Source organism: Gopherus evgoodei, chromosome 21, assembly GCF_007399415.2.
Source record: "Gopherus evgoodei ecotype Sinaloan lineage chromosome 21, rGopEvg1_v1.p, whole genome shotgun sequence".
NCBI lineage: Eukaryota > Metazoa > Chordata > Testudines > Testudinidae > Gopherus > Gopherus evgoodei.
This window is the reverse complement of record NC_044342.1, coordinates 3,680,790-3,705,705: the sequence shown is the minus strand read 5'-3', so window position 1 is coordinate 3,705,705 and position 24,916 is coordinate 3,680,790. Positions and strand designations below refer to the sequence as shown.

Genomic DNA, 24,916 nt, shown 5'->3' with positions numbered 1-24,916 from the left:
AAACAAGACAACTTTCAGTTTTCCAAAATAATTCAGATTATCACACAGTCTCTTACTCTTTAAACAATAACTTCACCTATAATTTCATTTTAATTGGTAACAATAACATATTCAAAGATCACAAATTGTTGTCATATGTTAGTTTTCTTTTAATCCCTATTGCCAACAACTGAACGCTGGTTCTTATTGTGGTTTGTCCCAATGTAGGACCCAACCACTTCTGTGAGTTCATATATCTCTGGATCTTCTGCCATACGTGTTGGTAGAAGGGGTCTTCTATGTCGGAATGTTTGCATCATGGAGAAAAATACCTCTCTTTTCACACTTTCTAATCTTTCAAAGTAGGAGGAGGTAGAGAAGTAATGTAAATGCATAAAGCACAAGAGAAACCTCTCTGGTCTACACTAAAGACATTTATCGGGATAACTATATTGCTTAGGGGTGTGAAAAATCCACACAGCTGAGCAACGTAGTTACACAGCCCTAATCCCCTGTGTAGATAGTGCTACATGAGCGGGAGAGCTTCTCCTGCCAACAAAGCCACCGCTGCTTGCGGGGGCTGCACTAATCAAGTCCGATGGGAGAAATCTCTCCCATTGGCTTAGAGCATCTGTAATAGCAGTGCTACAGCAGCGCAGCTACATTGGTGCAGCTGTGCCAACATCAGCTTAATTGTGTAGCCACAGCGTCAGCCACAAAACCATAGTATCAGGACTCAACATGCGAGTATCCGGAAGTCTGAAATTGGAGGCTGACAAATTCATCGCCTCATTTGTTACCATCATTTCTACAGCCTGAAAGTCCTTGTTACCCAGCCAGGCAGCCAGTTTGGGATCCACAGGGAAGGAATGTCCTATGAAGCACTCTCTCTTTGCATCCAAACAGTGAAGGATGACTGTTCTCAGTCTAACCCTGGCATACTTTGGAAGTGTAATCAGGGACACTGAAGTAGGAAGTGGAGTTGTACAAACAATTTTCCTTGGGTCACCATAGCTTCCTTTACTGGGGTGGAAACCAAGAACTGGGTGTGGACTCTTTCAACCTCAGCTCTTTCCAAATCCTTGGTCTTGGATAGGGGAAATTTACACTTCTCTGAAGTAGAATCCTTTACAAAACCACTTAAAATCTCAGCAGTGTTAATGAGGAATGGCTTCCTGAAACATACCCAGTTTTTCTTTAATTCAGTGGTACAGGTCCAGGAAAGGGACTGGATACAGGCCTGGATCAGAATCTTCGTTAGTTACCAGAGCTGGAGATTCTATTAAAAAATGGGCATTTTTCTGAAGATATTACATTTTCAACACTGGTTTTATTTTATACACATCTTTAGAACCTACAAAGGATAAATTCGACAAAAACTCCATTTCTATTTCCTCAACATCTGTGTCATGAACGGCTGCATTTCCCATAGCATAGGATTAGCTAGGAGAGATCTTCTGTAGGGCCTGGGTTACAAATGCTTTGGGAACCAGACACATGAGCATTTTGCCTAGTTCAAAACCACTTACCATGGAATTCTCTTCCCAGATCTCGGAGACAATATTGCCTTAAATAACTGAAATACGCTGTGATCATATGCACTTCCTTCAGTTAGTTGGGGTTGTGCTGTTGTTCACCATTTCTGAGTGGAGATTTTAAATCACTGCTGTTTCTTTGTTAGCCTGTCCAGTAAATTAGAGAGTTCTCTCCTGTTGATAGAACTGCACTTCAACTTTCTCCATGTCATCATGCAGGGATGGGGAAAAAGCAAAACTGAAATCATAAATGAGGACTTTAGCAAAGGGTCATTGTCTTAAATTCTTCAATAAATTTGAGCTACATCCTATCAAACTGAACTAATATCCAACTGGGTGACCAAACACAGCCTTCAGGAAAGATAGAAACCCACATCACAGAGAGAGAATACATTACAAAGAAAGCGTCAAGTGAAATTCCAGAGCAGGTTACATCTGATTATTCAGAACCGGGACAAGAGATTCTCCCACCACATTGTCCTCTGATCCATTCAAACCTGCTTCCCTCATCCCTGTCTCCATAGTCAGTTATGTTATTTACGAAATTTTTTAGTATCCTAGCATCCCCATGAGGGAAAAACACCCCTCTTGCCAGAAATGGCTTTACAATAAATGGAACCTGAGATTTAAACTCTAAATGATCACACTCTATTTGGGATCCATTTGAATTCCCCTCCCAGGACTTTGACACTTTCATCTCCAGTCACAGCGACTCTTATATAGGATTAAAGTAGTAAAAACATCATCTGCAAGCACGGACAACAGAGAATGCTTCATCACATGACACTTTGAGAAGTGGATGGATAGAATGTGATGAACATAAACTCTGCATGGCTCAGGCAAAAGATAACAGTTCTGCAGTGAAGGGGAAGGAGGGAATCTTTGAGTCACCCCATCTCCTTCCAGTGTCACGGAAGCTGAAATTATACTTTTTTCCTGCCCCAGCTCCTCTTCATTTACATCTAATTTGAAAAATTCCCAATATAACTGCTCTTCAGCACAACCCAAAGCAACGTGAGAACAACTGTCAATGATACAATCTCTATCACTGGTGACTCTAACAATAACTTTGCAATAGGAGGAATGGTATAAATGTGACGCTCCCTGGTTCCTCATAGGAAGGGCACACTCAAATTACTTGTGGGACAATAGAAAGGACAAATAGGTCCACCTCAAAAGAGGGCGAACTGCAAAAGGCAAAAATGGGCCACTCATCTGGACAAGCTGAGGGATAACGGTGCTGCAAACAGTTCAAAGAGCTTTAAAAGTTACTATGTGGGAATCAGGAAAAGTATTAAAGAAAAGAGAGTCTTGATAGCCCTAGAGATTTTTACAATGTTGATCTCCTTTGCAGATTCTCTGATGGCTAACATGGGCTGAGTGCCAAGAAAAGGTTTTCCCGCACTCACTGCATTCATAGGGCCTCTCCCCTGTGTGGATTCTCTGATGCTCAGAAAGGGCTGAACTCTTAATAAAGCATTTTCCACACTCACAGCATTTATACGGCCTCTCCCCTGTGTGAATTCTTTGATGGGCAATAAGGTTTGAGCTGTGATTGAAGGTCTTCCCACACTCACGGCATTCATAGGGCCTCTCATCTGTGTGGATTCTCTGATGCACAGAAAGGGCTGATCTGTGAGTGAAGCTTTTCCTACACTCACTGCATTCATAGGGCCTCTCCCCTGTGTGGATTCTCAGATGAACAGAAAGGCTTGATCTGTGAGTGAAGTTTTTCTCACACTCAGTGCATGTATTTTTTCTCTTTCGCCTAAGGATTTCCTGTTGTGTTGTGGTTTCCATGAGGACCTTCTGAGTTCCCCAACAGGAAATACATTTATCCAATTTCTCCCCTGGCTGGTTTCCCTGCTCTCTTTCTGGTCTGTGCTGAATCTCAAAGGAGTTTCCCTGCTCATTACTCCTGGACACATTCCTTTTCGATCTTTGCAATAATGCTCTGTGTTTATCCACTTGCTCAACATTTTCCTTCTGAGAATTCTGCTCCTCTTTCTCACATGCCATTGCATCACCTGCTGTGATAGAGACAGAAATCTCAAACAGGGATGGAAAGGGGGAAGACTAAACCAAAACAAAGGCTGAAGACAGGTCAAATAAAAATCAGGAACTGAACTCCCCCAAACTCTTCCCCTAAATAGGACAGAGGAGGGGGATGAATTCAGCCTTCACATCCCATCCAAATACGCAGGGGGAAGGGAGGAAGCTAATGCCTGATGTTTGCTAGGATCTACAGGAAGCCATGAGCTATATTTACCCTGAGAATACAACCCCTGCTAGGGACAATAATGAACTGAGAGACCTCCCAAGGGCTTTGATGGGCATACCAGATGTTTCCTTCAGGCACTTACAGATTCTGAGTTGGTTTAATGTTTTCCCACCTGTGCGGGGAGCTCTCAGGATCTCTCTTTCCTCAGAGCCCTGGAGGTCTGGGACCCATGGCTCTTCCCCTTGTTCCAGCTGGGAGATCACATCAGGCTGGGTAACAGGAAACCTTGCTGAGATGAAAGAAAACAAAGGAGTTCAGTTGATTTCATAAGACTTTGTCATAAAAAACATTCTGTTTATTTAACTTCAGTGCTTAGTGTGACCTGGTTGGCCAGAGGCAGTTCTCACTGAAAATACCAAGATCAGGGCAGGCTGAAAAAGAGATCACCCACACGGGTTATCGAGAAGCTGAAAAAAGAAATCACACAGCCCCCTTTATTGCATCCCAGTTTTCTGACTCCCAATCAGCACCTAGATTCAGCACAGTGAGAGGTTATTTAAAAACTGCTCACATAAACAAAATGATCTTCTGACCCCAAAGGTCAGCCACGTTACCAGGTCAGCACAGGTTTGGATCTTACCCAAAATACGACACTGCCAGCCAATCCTTTAGCATCTAAACTAAAGGTTTAAATGAAATAAGATAGAATGAAGTGAAATGGGAAAGCAGTCAGATACATTCCAAAATGGATAGATCAGGTTCTTAGCAGTATTAGTGAGTTGCCGGTGTGAAAGTCTGTCTGGAACACATCCACAGCTTGGATGGGTCATTCAGTCCTTTGTTCCAGGGTTCAGTTTGTAGAGAAGTTGCTCCAGAAGTAGGAAGGGGGATTGAAGATAAGATGGAGATGATGCAGCTGCGCTTTATATTCCTTTTGCTATGTGGCTTGTTCTTCCTGTGTCCCAAACACAAGATTCACAGCACATGGTATGGAAAAGCCTTGGAGGTCTCAGTACACAGGCTTACCCAGGAATGTCTTGCTGACTCAATAGGTGTATCCCCTTGGTCCTTTCCATGGGCTCATTGTACAGCTGATGACCCTCAATGGGCCATCAAACAGGCTAGGCAGTGTTGATGCCAATATGTCTGGAGGTGTCGCCCAGAAACACTGCCCAAGTCTGGAAATACAGATATACCCTACATATCTATAGCTCACAGTACAAAGGTGATAGAAACATAGAAACAAAATGATCATACCTGGAAAATCATAACATTTTCCCTGACACCTTCCATGGCATATCTAGCACAATTCATTGCAATTTTATCAGATTTTATTATTTTATTATTAATACCAAAGTGTCTCACAATTCCATACAGTGTCACACTTGGTAAACCAGTGAATTTCCAGGACCAGTTCCCCAGGTCCATGAAGATGCCGAACACTATGCTTAGAGGGATTGAAATACCCACCTATCTGCTGGGAACACACACACAGACACTGTGTCAGTCTGTACCCGTGTTCACTCTTCTAGAAAATTATGATCAATTTTGTACACAGTATGGCTTGTGAGGTATCACTTGAAAACCCATAACCTACTGAATATTATCCTCCTGTTAAAATGTGTAGTAACACTGTATGTAAAGTTATGAGATTTTACAGTATGATATTACTGAAAAAGTTACAGTTCTGGGGAACACCCACAGACCAGTTCCTCAGAGACAGCAAGGCAAACAGCTGGTCAAATAGCCATTCTCCTGCAGGGGGAAGGTGTGAAGAAGACATCTACATTCCATCACAGGGACCTCTTGAAGCTGTTGTGGAAAATGACCACACGACTGATTTTCAATCAGCTCAGCCTGAGGCTCTTTTCTTGGTTACAAGCATGCAGGGGGCGACAGCTATTGGAATACTGTCCCCCTGAGCTAAAAATCACACAAGCCTTTTAAAGCTTAAAGCCACAAACAATGACACATAGGCTGCACATTAATTACCTTATTTGGAATATATTGCAAAATATGATGCAGGTCAAAAGCAAGCTGAACAATCAGTTTTTCATATCCGGCCTCTCCTCTTATTGTTATTCCTAGTCTAGTTTGTGATTTGACTTTTCTAACACTTCCACTGTGGTTATGTTTCACAATCTCGGTTATTTCAAATCAGTGTGTTTGGGAACTTTCCACTTCACCTACTTAGGCCCCTTCGGCACACAAAGCCATTGTTCCCCAATTTGGGGACTTTCCATTCCACTTTGCCTTTCTCTGCCCTTTACACAGAGAAACAAGCTCAGCTAATATTTTAGGCCTACTAGCTTGACCAAAGCTCCAAAGCTCTTTCTGTAGACTTTCCCGCACAATTCTCACATCTCCAACAGACAGCCTGTCACCGTGACTGAGCTGAGAACTGAAGTGGTTTCTAGTACAAAGGACTGAATTATAAAAAGAGGTGAGGAAAATGCATGAGACACTCTCTCTCTCCCCTTTCCCTCTGCTCATGACAACTCCTGAAGAACTGAACGTGGGCGGCAGAGGTGGGTTAGGCCGAGTCCTGGCTGAAAGGAAAACCAGCCTGTCTCAGCACAGGGTGACAGAAACATTTGCCTTGAATCCGTTTCAGCTTGTTAACTTAAACATTAGTTCAGTGTTTTATCTTGCATTTATTTTGTAAACAATTCTGAGCTTTATGCCTCATTATCTGTATCTTAAAATTTTTTTTGATAGTTAACAATCTTGTTTTATTCTTTATCTAAGCAGTGTGGTTGTATTAAAGTGTGTTGGAAACTTCATCTGGGATAACAAGGCTGGCGCACGTCATTTTCCACTGATGAAATGACAGACTTCATATGAGCTTGCGTTGTTCAGGAGTGTGCTGGACAGGGAAAGATGCACATTTCTGGGGAAAGTCAGGGAGCAGAGAATTTTCTGGGGTTCTCCTGTGAGGTACTGTAATTTGTGAGTCACTGACTAGCAGCACTCAAAACTGTGTAGCTGGGAGTGAGTTACATGCTGGAGACCGTGTGTGAACTGCCCAGGAGTGGCTGCTCTCACAGCAGAGCAGTGGAAAAGGCACCCCAGCTTGGGAACTGAGGGGACAGAGCTGTTCAACAGTCCAGGTTGCACTGTGGTTAATATCACAGGCACTCAATTTCAAAGAGTCTCCTAAAACACAGAGAAAGTAAATCTATGTCCCAGAAATCGAAGACTCCAGAGAGAGGGCAAGTCTCCCTGGCACTGCTTCTTGCTGACAGAGAGGTCCAGAGACAGAGACAAAGAGAGAGAGTCCTGGGGAAGCTGGGAACAGGAAGCATGGGCTGGTGGGGTTCGGTGGAGAAAGGGAACAGGAAGGGCAGGGATATCACTGAATTCAGGATCTCAGCAGTACTAGATGTCAGGATAACATACACTGCAGCCCATTGGAAAACATAATCCCAACTATATATACAGAATGATGGGGTCTAAATTAGCTGTTTCCACTCAACAGAGAGACCTTGGAGTCACTGTGGATAGTTCTCTGCAAACATCCACTCAATCTGCAGCAGCAGTGAAAAAAAGTGAACAGAATGTTGGGAATCATTAAGAAAGGGATAGATAATAAGACAGAAAATCTCCTATTGCCTCTATATAAATCCATGGTACGCCCACATCTCGAATACTCCATGCAGATATGGTCGTCCCATCTCAAAGAAGTTCACTTGAGCAAACAGGAGCTATTTGACACTGTGCGATACGGCTCCTGTGCTCTGTTCCCAAAATGTTCTGCAGCAGGGGAGGGCCTGTGGCAGTGTGTGTGTGTCACTGGCATATTGGGGTGATGCTGAAACAGGGCAGAGTAGAGGTGGCATTGTGGGGTTGGCATGAACCTTATCTCTTCATTTCCTATTCCAAGAACTAAGGGGATGGGAATCCTTACCCAATGAGGTCACATTCTCATAGTTCTCCTGCATGACATCTCTGTAGAGGGCTCTCTGAGGGGGGTCCAGCAGAGCCCACTCTTCCCTGGTGAAATACACAGCCACCTCCTCGAAGGTCACCGGCCCCTGAAAGAGCAAGAGTCCAACACTCAGTACGTGATGTCCCACTCTCAGCCCCACTCTTTGTGGGGGAGAGGAACCAATCAAATGCAAGCTCTGGGTGGATCATAGTTAACAGAGTCCCACCCCCACCCTGCAAAGAGCATCCTGGAAACACCAGGTTAAGGGGACCAAGAGAGAGCCCCTTGTCTCTCCCAGCAGATCCATCACCCCCCTACTAGCCACCGACTGATACAGGAGATGGAGCCCCTAGCAGGGTCCAGGGAGAGCTCCCTGGTAGGAAGCCCAATAACCTCATCGTGAGTAGCTGGATATGAAGAGAGAGGCAGCTCCCCTAAACCTCACTGATGGGTGCCCCCTTCATATCTCACAGCAGCCGCTGGTTAGTCAGGTCGGGCTCCAGCACTGGGAGTCTGGTCAGTTTGACTAGCTCTATGAAGGTGGGTTATTCTCAGTTTCACAAATTAGGGTATTTCCACCACCTAATCTCATGGGTCTCTTCCTAGAATCTAGGCCACTTAATAAACAACTCCCAGCAGGTTTATCTCAAGCTGTCCTCCTCCCTTCCCCACCCTGTGCATTTCCTGCCCCGCTCCAACCTCCAAAGCAGACTGTGCAAATCTTCCCATCTCTGGTGTATTTGCTGTCCCTCTCCCGCCCTGCAGGAACCCACCAGCAACCTCCCGATAATCTCTACCTTAACAGGCTCCCCTGCACCCATTTCTCTTCCCTCTCCCTTGGGAGGATGGAATGAGCTGGAGCAAAAAAAGGACGTCATTCTACAACCTGTCTGGGTGAGAAGGGCAGTTGTGGGGGTTTCAGAACAGGGTTTAGTTAATTTCACCAGATGATTCTCCCAGGCCCTTTCCCTGCAGACAGACACCCCAGATTCTGCCATGCTGAGAAAGAGATCAAGCATGTTATTACACTGTAGACCTGGCCCCTGCTGCCAGGCTAAGCCCACAGAGAGATTTTTAACCTCCCTTCTCCCTCCCCTCACCTCATAACAAAGTCTCTGAACACAAGGCTAGAAAAAAGCAGAACCAAAGGAGTCACTGTGAGGGATTCCCTCGGACACTGACCCCACGGCAGCCACACCCCAGCAGGGGAATATGGAGTCAGGAACTGGCTTTTCCTGTCTCTGATCCTTGTTTTGTTCACTGGAAAGTGGTTCTGCCCAGGGATGCAGCAATACATGTGTCTGGCTGGACTAGAGAGCTGGAAATCTCTCCCCCCACTCATTTCTCCCACTGCCCCTTTCAGTCTCTCCTTCCCCTGTCCTCTCTCCCTGCCCCTCTGGCTGGGAAAGTCCCATTCCTGGGGGTTTTGCTCTCCCATGGCTGGATTTTCTCCTGGCAACCGCTAATGGGAGGAGAAACGAGGAAGGGCTGTTTGTGCAGAGTCACTTTCTTGCCAGACCCCAGCACTTTCCCTGAGGTCTTTCAGTTACCTGGAGTCTGTGGTAGAATTGGTATTAACAGGGCCCAGGTCTCCCACAAGGGGCTAGTACGAGTTGGAGAAAGTCATCACCTGGGCTGGGCAGAAAAGAAGCTTTAACTAAGGTCACTTCCCAGCACAGAACCCCACTAGGGAGCAGCAGCTGCCAAGCCTGGTCTCCCAGATCACAATGGAGGCTACAGCATCTGACTCAGGAAGCTGAACCCCAATATCCTGAGCAGAGAGGGACAGAGCATCTAAGCAGCTTCCCTCCTTTAGCTCTCTGGGGAGAGCAGCTAATGAGAGCTCTTCCTCACAGGTAGAATTGCTGATCCCATTCGCCTCACTGTCCTTCTTGAGTCACTCCTTGTCTTTCCACGCAGTGACCCTGGATTAACATTGGTCTCAATGTTCAGAGCAGCGGCTGTGTTAGTCTGTATCCGCAAAAAGAACAGGAATACTTGTGGCACCTTACAGACTAACAAATTTATTTCAGCATGAGCTTTCGTGAGCTAAAGCTCACTGCTTCGGATGCATAAAATTGGTCTCAATGAAACCAGAGTTCAGAAATGAGTCTAGAATGCTGTGGAAGAGACCATTGTGTGGCAGTGCTGACCCCCTTCCCACCTCCCTCACCCCCAGATCTAGGATAAGGGCTGGGGGGGAGGGAATGAATATTCCCAATGGAACTGGAAGTTCCTGCAGTTTTCAAGAGAGGAGAAAAGAAACATCAGTGATTTCACCTCACAGTGTTTGACAAGTGGCTAGAAAGTTATGACAGTAACTGGGCCTGGCCGGGGACTGCCTGGCAGTGCTTGGAGCCAGGATTCTGGCACAAACTGATCAGGGAGAAGGATCAGGGTTAGTAACGGCCCCCAGACACCCCCCAGTACCCAGAGCCCAGACCCCCCAGCCAGGGTCCCCAGACACCCCCACAAACCCAGCCAGGAGCCCACCAGATATTCCCTGGCACCCAGTCCGCAGAGTCCCTGGCCAGGGATCCCAGATACCCCTCAAACCCCCACCAGCCACAATGAGAGCTGGACACTGGCGAAATGGAGAGAAAATGGGGCACAATGGGGGGAGGGGAACAGGGAACTTCTCAGGGGTTTGAGGGAAGGGGGAGGTCACCCTGGGTGCTGCTCGTTGCTCTCTAGGGATCTCAGCCCCCCGCTCTCTCTCCCCGCTCCTCGGGGGTCACCTGCTCTCCCCGCCCGGCCATGTCCGGGCTGCACAGACATTTCCCACCCGCCCCTTTCCCAGCCCCCGCCCGCCCCCACAGGGGGTTAATGAAGGGCTCTCCCGCCGCGATCTGCGCATGCCCAGAGCTCCAAGGGCACAAACCCTTCTCCGTCCCGGGAGAGGCTCCAACGACCCCGCGCGAGCCAGGCAGAGCCGGAGCGGCCCGCGCGCGCTGGTAGTCCGGATCCACCTCACTCGCCAACGTAACTTCCTGTTCAGGGAGAGTCAGGAACTACATCTCCCAGCCTGCCCCGGGGCCGGTTCCGCCCTCTCCAGCCAAAGTAAAGGAGATCCCGGGGCTAGGCAGACCGTCTCCCCACCCCTCCTCCTTTTCCCCTGCTGAGAGACCGGCTCCGACCCCCGCCTTTTCACAGTTCCTCATCCACACAATCAGGGTTACAACACTCCACATCCCATGCCCCAACAACAAATAAACTGGGGATCCCACAGCTGCCAAAGCTAGACGTAGGTATCTCTGACCCCACGAATCCCCTAAGCCACGACGAGACCCCTCCAGCATGGACATAGGTATCTCTGCCCCCACAACCCTCCTAAGACCCCCAAAACCCCTCCAGCCTAGACGCAGGTATCTGTGCCCCCCACAACCCCCTAGGCCGTGATGGGACCCCTCAAGCCCCGACATAGTTATCTGAGCTCCCCACAACCCCCCCGGAACCCCTCCAGCCTAGACGCAGGTATCTGTGCCCAACACGAACCCCCTAAGGCCCCCAGGACCCCTCTTGCCTGGATGAAGGTATCTGTGCCCCCCACAAACCCCTAAGCTCCCCCAGGATCCCTATATCCTGGACGTAGGTATCTGTGCACCCTCACGAACCTACTGATCCTCCCAGCGACCCCTACAGCATGGACGTCGGTATCTGTACCCCAGAATGCCCCAAAGCAACCCCGGGACCCCTACAGCCTCGAAATAGGTATCTGTGCCTTCCCCACAACTCCCTAATACCCCCAGAACCCCTCCAGCCTGGATGTAGATATTTGTGACCTCCAGGAACCCCCTAAGCCCTCCCCAGGACCTCTCCAGCCTGGACATAGGTATCTCTGCCTCCCACAAGCCCCCTAAGACCCATAGGGCCCCCACCAGCCTGGTTGTAGGTGTGTGTACGCCACACAAACCCCATAATCTCCCCAGCTCCCCAGCTCCCCTCCAACTGGGACGTAGGTATCTGCACAACCACAACCCCTTAAGTCCCCCAGGGACCTCTCCAGACCATACGTAGGTTTCTGTGCCCCTCCTCAACTCCCTAAACCCCCAGGGACCAATACAGCCTGGACGCATGTATCTGTCTCACCACAACCCCTTAAGCCATCCAGGGACCTCTCCAGCCCGGATGTATATATTTGTGTCCCCCATGAAGCCTCAAATCCCCACCGGAACGCCTTCAGCCTGGACGTAGCTATCTGTGCCCCCCACGACCCCTGAGCCCCCCCAGGGATCTCTACAGCCTCTACATAGGTGTGATGCTCTGTGCATTACCCTGCGTGGCCACACGGTGTCACTGTAGCTCCATGCAGGAAATGCTCTGGGCATTACTGTGATGGAGTAGGGACTGTCTGTGTGGGGGATGGGAGAGCAGCAGGTGACTTTAGGTGAGGGACAGGACCTAAGCCTGTAACTCAAGCTAGGCAGGGGGGAAGGGGTCAGCACCTTTGCCCGGGAAGCTGGACACAGGAAGGGGCCGGCTGGAGGGAGTTAGTTCAGTTTTGGTTTGGAGCTGGGTTGTTGGAATTCAGGGAATCCCAAACTGGGAACTAAGCTTCCTGAACCCCCAGAAGGACTCGATTGCGGGGTCCTGCTTGTGCCTCCAAGCTCTGCTGTATCGTTCGCTCCTGTTGTCCAATAAACCTTCTGTTTTACTGGCTGGCTGAGAGTCACTGTGAGTCCCAGGAAGAGAGGTGCAGGACCGGACTCCCCCACACTCCGTGACAGACCCTAAGCCCCTCCGGGACCCCTGCAGCCTGGACGTAGGTGTCTGTGCCCACCACCAAATCCCTGAGCCCCCCAGGGACCCCTACAGCCTGGACGTAGGTGGAACCCTTCTGCCAGGCTGAATTGATAACAGCAAGGACTGGGTTCAATACATAGGGGTCCCTTCCCTACAACGTAATGCAAACCAGCTCGAGCCCCCACCCAGTGACATGGGAAAATTTTACATACGCACCCCTAGATGCCTCAATGAGGCAATACTTCCCCTCTCGCAAGCACAGAGTCTGGGTGTAGCAGAAAACATTTAATAACGTGAGATAAAGAACATAGCATTAAATTGGGAAAACACCTCAACTAGGCCATGTCCTTTTCCCTGGGCTCTTGAGTCCAGCAACCCCAAATCACCCCAAGACGCCAATGTCCAATACCTTAAATGTTTCAAGAGTCCAGCAACCGCAAAATCACCCACAGTCCCGCAGCCCCAGAGTTCAAGAGTCTATCTGCAGGGTTTTTCCCCCTGCCAGCCTGGGTAGAAAGGGGCACCTTACGTGGTCCACTGCCGACTGCCCTGCCTCTCCATGGGATTCTGCTTCCGCTTTCCCCACAAATTGCTCAGTTCCGCCCACCAGCTGCTCTGCTCCGCCAGCCGATCTGTGATCTGCTCCAGCTGTCTTCTAAAACTGCTTCGCTCACCTCACTCCATGGGCCACTCCCACCATCCCACAAACTGCTCTTCTCCATCAGCTGCTCTGCAATATACCTTCAGACTCCCACACTAGCTAGCACGCCTCTTTAGAGATTTCAGCTCAGGAACCTGGAACTTCAATTCTTAAACAAATCAAAAACTAGCTCTGCTATTCAACTGTTAAAAGAGAAGAAGGTGCAATGGGTGTTTCTGGCTCACCCAACGAGCTCACTCCCTTGTCTAGCGAGTGCCACTCAATTGATGGTGAGAATCCCTGTCTCAAAGCAGTTTCACAGTTCCTCATCCACACAATCAGGGTGACAACATTCCACATCTCACGCCCCAACAACAAATAAACTGGGGATCCCACAGCTGCCAAAACAACCATCCCAGGCTGCCATAGCCATGTCATGTGCAGTGGGTGTGCCTATGCAAACACGATCAGCCCCTGAAATTCTTTTCCACACTTGCCATAATTCACCACCAGATGACAGGGTAGAGTTCATCCTGCTTCTGCTTACATAGGTATCTGTGCCCCCTATAACCTCCTAATCCCACCAGGACCCATCTAGCCTGGATAAAGGTATCTGTGCTTCCCACAAACCTCTAAGCCCCCCAGGGAACCCACAAGCCCAGATGTAGGCATCTGTACGCGCCACAAATTCCCTAAGACCCACAGGACCCCTCCAGCCTGTAGGTAGGTATCTGTGACCCCCCAGAGCCCCACAAAGACCCTTGGGACCCCTACAGCATGGATGTTTGTATCTGTGATCCCCACAAACTGCCTAAGCTACCCAGGGCCCCCTACAATTGGGACATAGGTATCTGTTCCCCCCCAACACACCTAATCCCCCCAGGGACCCCTCCAGCCTAGACGTAGGTATCTCTGACCCCACGAATCCCCTAAGCCACGACGGGACCCCTCCAGCATGGACATAGGTATCTGTGCCCCCACAACCCTCCTAAGACCCCCAAAACCCCTCCAGCCTAGACGCAGGTGTCTGTGCCCCCCACAAATCCCCTAGGCCACGATGGGACCCCTCCAGCCTCGACATAGTTATCTGAGCTCCCCACAACCCCCCTAAGACCTCCGGAACCTCTCCAGCCTAGACGCAGGTATCTGTGCCCAACACGAACCCCCTAAGGCCCCCAGGACCCCTCTTGCCTGGATGAAGGTATCTGTGCCCCCCACAAACCTCTAAGCCCCCCCAGGATCCCTATAGCCTGGACGTAAGTATAGATTCTTAGATTCATAGATTCTAGGGTCAGAAGGGACCAATGTGATCATCTAGTCCGACCCCCTGCACAAAGCAGGCCACAGAACCGTACCCATCCACTTCTATAACAAACCCCTGACCTATGCCTGAGTTATTGAAGTCTTCAAATTGTGGTTTGAAGACCTCAAGCTGCAGAGAATCCACCAGCAAGTGACCCATGCCCCACGCTGCAGGGGAAGGCAAAAAACCTCCAGGGCCTCTGCAATCTGCCCTGGAGGAAAATTCCTTCCCGACCCCAAATATGGCGATCAGCTAAACCCTGAGCATGTGGGCAAGACTCACCAGCCAGCACTCAGAAAAGAATTCTCTGCAGTAACTCAGATCCCATCCCATCCAACATCCCATCACCGACCACTGGGCATACTTATCTGGCAATAATCAAAGATCATTTGCCAAAATTAGGCTCCCCCATCATATCATCCCTTCCATAAATTTATCAAGCTTAATCTTAAAGCCAGATAGGTCTTTTGCCCCCACTACTCCCCTTGGAAGGCTGTTCCAGAACTTCACTCCTCTAATGGTTAGAAACCTTCGTCTAATTTCAAGTCTAAACTTCCTAGTGTCCAGTTTATACCCATTCGTTCTTGTGTCTACATTGGTACTAAGCTTAAATAATTTCTCTCCCTCCCTAATATTAATCCCTCTGATATATTTATAAAGAGCAAGCATATCCCCTCTCAGCCTTCTTTTGGCTAGACTAAACAAGCCAAGCTCTTTGAGTCTCCTCTCATATGACAGGTTTTCCATTCCTTGGATCATCCTAGTAGCCCGTCTCTGAACCTGTTCTAGTTTGAATTCATCCTTCTTAAATATGGGAGACCAGAACTGCACACAGTATTCCAGGTGGGGTCTCACCAGCGCCTTATATAACGGTGATAACACCTCCTTATCTTTGCTGGAAATACCTCGCCTGATGCATCCTAAAACTACATTAACTTTTTTCACGGTCATATCACATTGGCGGCTCATAGTCATCCTGTGATCTACCAATACCCCAAGGTCCTTCTCCTCCTCTGTTGCTTCCAACTGATGCATCCCCAATCTATATCTAAAGTTCTTATTATTAATTCCTAAGTGCATAACCTTGAACTTTTCGCTATTAAATTTCATCCTATTACTATTACTCCAGTTTACAAGGTCGTCCAGATCTTCCTGTATCATATCCCGGTCCTTCTCCATGTTAGCAATACCCCCCAACTTTGTGTCATCAGCGAACTTCATTAGCACATTCTCTCTTTTTGTGCCAAGGTCGGTATCTGTGCACCCTCACAAACCCACTGATCCTCCCAGCGACCCCTACAGCATGGACGTAGGTATCTGTACCCCAAAATGCCCCAAAGCAACCCCGGGACCCCTACAGCCTAGAAATAGGTATCTGTGCCTGCCCCACAACTTCCTAATACCCCCAGACCCCTCCAGCCTGGATGTAGATATTTGTAACCTCCAGGAACCCCCTAAGCCCTCCCCAGGACTTCTCTAGCCTGGACATAGGTATCTCTGCCCCCTACAAGCCCCCTAAGACCGATAGAGCCCCCACCAGCCTGGTCGTAGGTGTGTGTACGCCACACAAACCCCCTAAGCTCCCCAGCACCCCCTCCAACCGGGACGTAGGTATCTGCGCAACCACAACCCCTAAAGTCCCCCAGGGACCCCCCCAGACCATACGTAGGTTTCTGTGCCCCTCCTCAACTCCCTAAACCCCCAGAGACCACTACAACCTGGACGTATGTATCTGTACTCACCACAACCCCCTAAGCCGTCCAGGGACCTCTCCAGCCCGGAGGTAGCTATTTGTGTCCCCCATGAACCCCTAATCCCCACAGGAATGCCTCCAGCCTGGACGTAGCTATCTGTGCCCCCCACGACCTCCACGCCCCCCAGGGAGCTCTACAGCCTCTACAGAGGTGTGATGTTCTGTGCATTACCCTGAATGGCCACAAGGTGTCACTGTTGCTCCATGCGGGAAATGCTCTGTGCATTACTGTGATGGAGTAGGGACTGTCTGTGTGGGGGATGGGAGAGCAGAGGGTGACTTTAGGACCGGACACGTGCTTAGCCTGTAACCTGAGCTAGGCAGGGGGGAGGGGTCAGCACCTTTGCCCGGGAAGCTGGACACAGGAAGGGGCCGGCTGGAGGGAGTTGGGTTAGTTCAGTTTCGGTTTTGGGCTGGGTGGTTGGAGTTCAGGGAATCCCAAACTGGGAACTAAGCTTCCTGAACCCCCAGAAGGACTCGATTGTGGGGTCCTACTTCTGCCTCCAAACTCTGCTGTACCCTTCGCTCCTGTTGTCCAATAAACCTTCTGTTTTACTGGCTGGCTGAGAGTCACTGTGTGTCCCAGGAAGAGGGGTGCAGGGCCGGACTCCCCGACACTTCGTGACAGACCCTAAGCCCCTCCGGGACCCTTGCAGCCTGGACGTAGGTATCTGTGCCCCCCACAAGCCCCCTAAGCCCCCCAGGGACCTATATAGCCAGGACATTGGTATCTGTACCCCATATAGACTCCATAAGCCCCCTGGGACACTCCAGTGTGCACGTAGGTATATGTGCCCCTCCGAAACCCCCTAACACCCTCCCCGGGATATCTACAATCTGGACGTAGATATCTGTGCCCCTCATGGAACCTCTAACCCCCCCTGGGACTGATACAGCCTGGACATACGTATCTGTGCCCACCCCAACCCCTAAGACTCCCTGATACCCCTACAGCCTGGACATAGGTATCTTAGGCCCCCACAAATCCCCTAAGACTCCCAGAATGCCTCCAGCCTGGACATAGGTATCTATGCCCCCCACTATCCCCCTAAGCCCCCTGGTACCACTACAGCCTGGATGTAGGAATATGTGCCCCCCACGAACCCCCTAAGCCCCCCTGGGACCCCTAGAGCCTGGAGATTGATATCTATGTCCCCCTCAAAACTCTCTAAGCCTCCCAGGGACCCCTATGGCCTGGACATAGGTATCTGTGCACCCCAAGGCCCCTAAGATCCCCCAGACCCCTACAGCCTGGATGTAGGTGTGACGGTGCTTCCTGTGGGAGCCAGCTCAGGTCACTCAATCAGGGTGAACTGCAAACAAAACAGGGCAGACAAATCCCAAACGCTGATGGTGATTTCAATACTTAAGTTTACCAAGCCAGCACAAAACAGCTTCTGTAGTACCTCACTGGTTACTTAGAAGTTTAAACCACGCAGTTCCCTTAAAGTACCCAGCCTCAGGCCTCCGTCCAGACACACCTGTCAGATATGATGATGATTCCTGAAAATCTTACTTCATCATATAAAAGAAAAGATTCTTCCGATCCCAAAAGATCAGCCACATACCCAGGTTCAATTATAACTTACATCTTACCTAAAATACATGCTATAGCCAATTCTTATTAACTAAGCTAAAATGTATTAGAAAAGAAAAGAGAGAGAGTGTTGGTTAAAAGATTAATAGACATATAGACTTGAATTCAATTCTTGAGGTTCAGATACATAGTAGAGATGAGATTGTAGTTGCCAAAAGTCCTTTTAGAAATAGTCCATAGGTTATAATCCAATTTCCATATTCAGTGTGGCTGAAGTCAATGACTGGGGATCTCAATCCTTGTGGCTTAAGGTTTCCCCCTCTTGAAACCCAAAGCAGATCTGAGATGAAGAAGGATCATGTCCCAGGTTCTTATACATTTCCAGCAGCCTTTCGGCCTGAGAAAACAATAGGCTTAACTCTCCTTCCAAGCATCCTGGCAATTAGTACAGGGTAATTTATTCATTAAACAGTTCAAATACAGGTTACCACAACCTTCAAAGAGACACATAGACAATAATACTATTTCACTCAAGTATCATCATAAATGTTAATATTCCTTTTTTGCTCTTTGAATTAAAACTATAGCAAGAGACAAGACTTGTTTGCTTACATCACAAGACCTGAGCAAACATCTCCCCTTCTACCTTTAACAATGCAGACTTGCATTTCAAAGCTCTGTTCATTTACATATCTTGCTAACCAGTTCTTAAGGTTCACCCATGGGTCAGATCAGTCGGTGAGGTGAGTTAATTAACTCTTTCTGGCCCTGTCACCTTTCAATGAGATATTAGATTATACTTATAATGTCACAGTCGCGGTGAGTCGACTGCTGCAGCACCCCGTAGACTCTGCCTGTGTCTCTCACTGAGCTGGAGTACAGCAGTCGAGGGGAGAGCACTCGATGTGTTGCATCTACACTAGACGCGATATATCGACCCCCGCTGGATCGATCGCTGCCCACCGATTCGGCAGGTAGTATAGACATACCCCGAGTATCTGGTGATCGGAGCTGGACTCCAGAGGGGGACACATTGAAGGAACTCAGGGGTTAAGGTGCCTCTATTGTCAACTGTCAGGGCTGCTGTGGCTCAGAGGAGGGTGCTTGACTGCCTGGCAGGCTTAGGCGCCGCAAGCCTGGGAGGCAGGAGAAGTGAAGCGGCCATGGCGTGCTCGGGGTGCTCGTGCTCGGAGCAGGGGTGAGCTGGGGCGAGGGGGGTGCCGCAGGGCAGAGCGGGGGAGTTGCCACAAGAGGGGAGCCTCAGGGTGGAGGGGGAGAGCTGCCACGGGTGGGGGCACAGGGGGGGAGGGCGCAAGGTGAAAGTTTCGCCTAGGGAGTGAAACATCCTTGCACTGGCCCTGCCCCATGCCCTGCCTGCAGCCAGCCCTGCACCCTCTGCCCTGCCCTGCCTGCAGCCAGCCTCTGTCTCCAGCCAGCCCTGCACCTTCTGCCCTGCCCGCACCAGCAGCATCCTCCCTGCCCTTCCTGCAGCCAGTTTGGCCCTGACCATTTCTTGTTTCCACAGACTAGACATTTTAGCAAACTTTAGAATTTCTTGCTGCTAAACACTGTGAAACTCCCCTTTCTCCTTCACAGAGGGCTCTAACGCCCCCTATCTCACTTGGGCTCTAAACTGCCCAGAGTTCGAGGACTGTTCCTGTTCCCATTGGACAGATGGCAGAAGGGAAGTGACCTACCCAAGGCCTACACAGCAAGGTGGTGGCAGAGCCAGAAAGAGAAGCCACCAGTTCTGACTCCTGTTCTAACAGAGGAAAACACCCCAGAGGCAGGGATAGAGCCCAGGAATCTAGATGGTGGGAAAATTTCATTCAAACCATTTCTGTCCGAAAATCCCATTCAGACTAAACCAGTTTGTTTCTCTAAATCATAACAAGTGAGATGAAAGTTCTTTGCAAAAATATTTTGTTGCAAAACAAAAGCATCTCCTCTTTGTCAGAGTGTGTTAAATTGTCTCCTCGCACACAAAGAGGAGACACTTACATCTCAACCGTTAGATAAGATGCTTCAATCTGAGCTAAGTCATTGCTACTATTAACAATTTCCAAATAAAATAATACAAATAAAATAGACTATTTCAGCTAATCTATTATGTCATAATCTGCTCTGAGTAAACATGATGGGAAACCTCATATTATGCACTACTTCTAGTGACACTCCCAAATGGATCCGCATCCTTCACCCACCATGAGGTAGGTAAGAGCGGATCATTATTATCCCTACTTGAAAGAGGGAGAAGCTAAGGTTGAGAAAGGAGAATTGACTTGTCTTAGGTCACACAGCCCATCAGAGGCAGTGTTGGGAATAGGACCGAAGAGCCCTGATTTTCAAACTAACCATCGGATCTTGAATTTCAGACATTGAATGACCTGAATACTGTGCTCTCAGATGAGCTCCAGACCAACAACAGTGACAGTAATTATTCTGCAAGTATTTGAGGAGAACTGAAATGTTAGAGAGAATCATCAACTGCTCAGAGACAATTAATGCAGAGAAGCAGCAAAATTAATCAAAGATAGAACTGGTTCTGACTTATTTACTTGATCTTAAAAGAGAACAACAAGGACCTGAGTCTCCTCCCTGTCAATAACCCTCTGCTCATCCAATCAGGGTAGAGACTGAGGACGGGAGGCTGAGGGTTCTCACCAGAGAGCCCAGAGGATGGCCCAGGTCACTGGTGGGGATCACTGCCCGAGCACTATTTCAGTCCCACATTTTTGGGTGGACCTTCCATAGTGGGAGCTGCAGAGGACTTCCCCGCAACACACACACACACACCCCTCCTTCCTGTTGTTGGGAAGAGAACAGGAGAAAGGACAAAAGAAGCAAGAGAAGAAGAGGAGGGAGGGATGGAGGAAGAGGTGAAACAAAAAGGACAAACCCTAATGTCCCCAGTGATTCTAAGGGACAAAATCCCAGATGCGCAATAAAATTCTGCCTCCTTAAGCTCGTGTTTTCCATGCCTAGAATTCACTTGTCACCAGATAGATCAGACTGAACAGGTTTCAAACCTCCAGGAGGCTCTTACCTTCTAAACAGGGACGGCTGTTTTCTAGTAAAATCACTAAAAGGGAAGGAGGAAACTCGAAAGAGGTTCCTCCTGGCGCTCACGTCCATGACCCCAAATAATCTCTCAGTCCTCAAAGAGAGACCTGGAGAAGGAAACGTGCTGAAGCAAAGCCACAGGGGTCTCTGAGGTTTCACTGGCCCCTCGCCCCTGTCCTGCCTGGCTGATGTCAGCATCTCTCTGTGAGGTCACCACCTCCCCACCACCTATGACCAATAGTCTCAGGTCCTGCAAAAGGCCTTTGTGATGTCACTGCCACACCCCTCCCTTGCTGGGCTAATGTCTTGCCCCTGGCCAGGCACTTTGGAGGTTTGAGCTATTCCCTGTGGATCACCCCACTCAAGGAGCATTCGTTCTAGGCAGCAAGCCGGCTAGACAGGAAAACATCAGACGCTGCTCCCAATGCTACACTCAGTTTTTCAGAAATTAGTCGACTTCATGGTCAGAAGAAACCATTAGAGCGTCTAACCTGCATATCACAGGCCTCCTGTATGACACAACAGCTACTTTGGGGGCAAACACATTCCAGAAAGGCATCTAGTCTTCATTAAATGACATCAGGAGATGGCGAATCCACCACTTTCCTTGGTAGCTTGTTCCTGTGGTGAATCATCCTCGCTGTTGACTATTTGTGCCTTAGTTGTAATATGAATTTGTCTCTTTTCACTTTCCAGCCATTGGGTCTTGTTATGCCTTTCTCTGCTCCATTCAAGAGCCCGTAAATACCCAATCTTTTCTCTCCATTAAGGCACTTCAACACTTCAATGAAATCACCTTTCAATCTTCTTTTGATAAGCTAAACAGGTTGAGCTCTTTCAATAGCTCACTGGAAGGCATTTTTCTCCAGCCCTCAGAACATTTGGTGGCTCTTTGCTGCCCTAGCTCCAATTTCACAACATCTTTTTAAAATGAGGACACCAAAACTGGAGGCAGTATAAAGGTTGTATAAAGGTAAAATTAAATAGGTTGCAGAGGAGTTTTTTTTAATTTTAGTTTTTGTTGCTAAAATTTTTGTCTCTCTGCGGTGAGAAAAAAACACTCCCCAAATGCCAAAATTTGAGCCATGAAAAGCGGCAGTGTGAACAGCACTTCATAGGTGGAGCTGTGCTCCCGGTGACGAAGCTCCTGCCCCTCATTGGAGGTAGTTTGGCTTTGTTGCCGGGGAAGCTCTCTCCCAGCGATAAGGACGGCCACACAGCGCACCTTACAATGGCATGGTTAGAGTGGCACAGCTGCACCTTGGTAAGGTGCGCGGTGTAGACACAGCCTCAGAGCTGGGGAAAGCCGACAGGCGCTGAGGAGCACAGGGTTCAGACAGAGACATCCGATAGGAGAGGAACTATTCACAGGGATTCTCTATAGCCTAGTAAGGTGGAGAGGATGGAAGATGATAATGTACAGGTAGGTTCTGATGAGAAACAGTGAAATGAAAGAGTCTCCCTCAATTATATCATGTAATAGCAGACAGCTAAAATGGGACACATTTTAGAAGTGCTTAAATACAAACGCTAGATGTCTAAGTACTAAGACGGCTGAATTTGAGTGCCTGGTATTGAGTGACGATATTGATAGAATAGGCATCACAGAAACCCCTGCACCCCCTCCTGCACCCACATGGGGAGACTGACCTGTGTGCATGGAGCAGCTGGCATTGCTGCCCCCCACTCCTCCCTGGAACGCTGCTCATCTGGGCACCCCTAGGGGCTGTGGGATGTGGGGGCAAGAAGTGAGATCATCCGAGCTCCCTGCATCCAGGTCACTTTCCTCAGCTGGGCTGCATAGCGGGAGGGCAGAAAGCAGCAGCTTCTGATGCTCCCCTCACAGCACAGCCCAGGTGGGAAAAGTGACCAGGACGCATGGAGCACATAGGGTTGCTCCTCACTCCCCTCAAACCTCTATGGACCCATGGAGGAGCATTGGGGCAGGGGAGAGCAGTGAGCACCTTTGCACTGCCACACGGTGCCCTTTGACCCCTGGAGCCCTGGGCGGCTGTCGGGGGGCACCACCCCTAAGGCCGGCCAGGCTCCCCAGAACGAGCAGCAGAAAACACAGAGACTGGCCACACACTGAGCAGTGGTAGCCTGGGCGGCTCGTAATGGAGGCTCAGGGGGGAGGGGTGTCATAACATTTTTTCCCAGATTTGGACCTTAGCGTCCAAAATATGGGTGTTAGCATGAAAACCTCCAAGCTTAGTTACCAGCTTGGACCTGGTAAAGCTGCCACCAGCCAGGGATTTATACAGTGCCTGGCTCACTGTGGTCTTCCCAAAACCTTCCCCGGGGGACCCCCAGACTCAGATGCCTTGAGTCTCACAACAAAGGGGAATAAACCATTTCCCTTTCCCCTCCTCCCCTCCAGGTGTTCCCTCCCTGGGTTCCTGGAGAGATATACAGAAGCAAGCTCCGTGAATCTAAACAGAGGGACTCCCCCCTCCCTGTTTCCAGTCCTGGAAATAGAAGTACCGAGATAGCTAATCTCTCTTCCCCCTTACCCAGAGGGTATGCAAAGTCAGGCTTAGTAAATCTAACACAACGAGATTTTCCCCCTGACTTCTTCCTCCCACCAATTCCCTGGTGAGCTGCAGACTCAATTCCCTGGAGTCCCCACTAAAGAAAAAATCCAACAGGTCTTAAAAAGAAAGCTTTATATAAAAAGAAAGAAAAGGACATAAAAATGGTCTCTCTGTATTAAGGTGATAAATACAGGGTTATTTGCTTAAAAGAAAAAAATGAATAAACAGCCTTATCCAAAAAGAATACAATTTAAACATTCCAGCAACTACACACATGTAAATACAAAAAATACAATATAAACTTATTGTCTTATTATCTTTGTACTTACAACTTGGAAACAGAAGATTAGAAAGGCAGGAGATAGAAAAATCACTCTCATAGCCGAGAGGCCACAGACACAAGACAAAGAACAAAGAACTCACACACAAACTTCCCTCCACCCAGATTTGAAAAAGTCTTGTTTCCTGATTGGTCCTCTGGTCAGGTGTTTTAGGTTACTGGTGTTACCCCTTTATAGGTAAAAGAACATTAAACCTTAGCTATCTGTTTATGACAAGGGGGCTCAGCCTCCCCAAACCTTGCATTGCCAAGGGGACAGTGGGGCCCATGACCAGGGGCCCTGGCCAAGTTAGGTCCCCCTGGAAAAGTCTCCCCTATGTCAGCCCCAGGGCTGGAGGAGCTCCCACTCCCTGCTACAGCCCGGGGGCTGCAGCAGGGGCACAGAGCTTCTCTGGTCTCAGGGCCACAGCGGGGCAGGGGTAAAAGAGTGATAGGGTGGGGCTGGTAGGGGAAGGGGTGGAACAGAGGTGACAGTGGATGGGGCCATGGGGGGAAGAGGTGGAAGGGGGTAGAGCCACAGACAGAAGGTAGGGACATGGTTCTGGTGCTGGGGCCCCCACACTTGTTCTCCCTTTCCCTAGGGTTTGGCATCACTAGCCCCGGCTTAGCAAGTAGGGTTCAGTGGTCCCCATAATGTGGGATGCAACTCCTAGGGGGATACAGGGGAACATTCATGGGGGCACCTTAGGACCTGAGCCAGCCCACATGGAGGGCAGGGAGGGAGCATCACTCAGCACCGCTCTGCCACAGCTCTTCCCCAACCCCACCCTCAGCCTGAGACTCTGGCTCCCAGCTCGGCGTCGACCCCTGTACCCCTGTCCGCACCCCTCTCCCCAGCAAGCAACAGCCCCACTCCTCCCAGCCCCGATTCTTGACCGTGGCTTCCGAGGGGCCACAGCCATGGCTAAGAGGGCACAATGTGAAATGTTTGGGGACCACTGGTTTAGGGTGACGTCCTCAATCACTTCTCTGCAGTCCAATAAAAGCTATTCCTCACTCACCTACCCCTCCATCAGGACGGACTAGGTATGTTCTGCTGCCCTTCACTCATACAGGAAGGAGAATAACATTTCATTCCACTCAATCCTAAAGTGATTTGTAACCCAAGACCATCCCAAACTGGTCATTTTGGGGAAGCGGCCCCATCATGCTGCATAGCTAGGCAGAGTAGGTGTGTCTATGCAAACACGGTCTGTTCCTGAAGTCTTTCCCCAGCTCCTCACTAGGTGAGAGAGGGGAGCTCATTCAGACCCTGCTTATGCTTAGTATTTAAAAACTCCTTAGTGTCCCTATCTCTGCCGGCCTTAGATTTCTCCTCCTGTCCATTTTTTGACAGCTCA

General features: G+C 49.2%; 1 protein-coding gene across 1 annotated transcript; it reads right to left on the bottom strand.

The window, feature by feature from the left end:
• Positions 1–1,648: 1,648 nt before the first annotated feature.
• On the bottom strand, positions 1,649–7,677 carry LOC115637976 (zinc finger protein 250-like). The gene is made up of 3 exons (XM_030539568.1): positions 7,643–7,677; positions 3,908–4,024; positions 1,649–3,541 (listed from the first exon to the last, which is right to left on the bottom strand). Exons 1-3 carry the CDS (start codon positions 7,674–7,676, stop codon positions 2,835–2,837), a joined length of 858 nt encoding a protein of 285 aa, XP_030395428.1. The 5' UTR covers position 7,677; the 3' UTR covers positions 1,649–2,834.
• Between the last annotated feature and the right edge of the window lie 17,239 nt (positions 7,678–24,916).

Bases quoted from the DNA above. Each gene is read 5' to 3' on its own strand.
- LOC115637976 (XM_030539568.1), bottom strand. From the start codon at position 7,676: ATGCAGGAGAACTATGAGAATGTGACCTCATTGG. The intron at 4,025-7,642 runs GTAAGGATTCCC...CTTTCATCTCAG, and splicing joins TGAGAATGTGACCTCATTGG to CAAGGTTTCCTGTTACCCAG. The intron at 3,542-3,907 runs GTGGGAAAACAT...CTATCACAGCAG, and splicing joins CCTGAGAGCTCCCCGCACAG to GTGATGCAATGGCATGTGAG.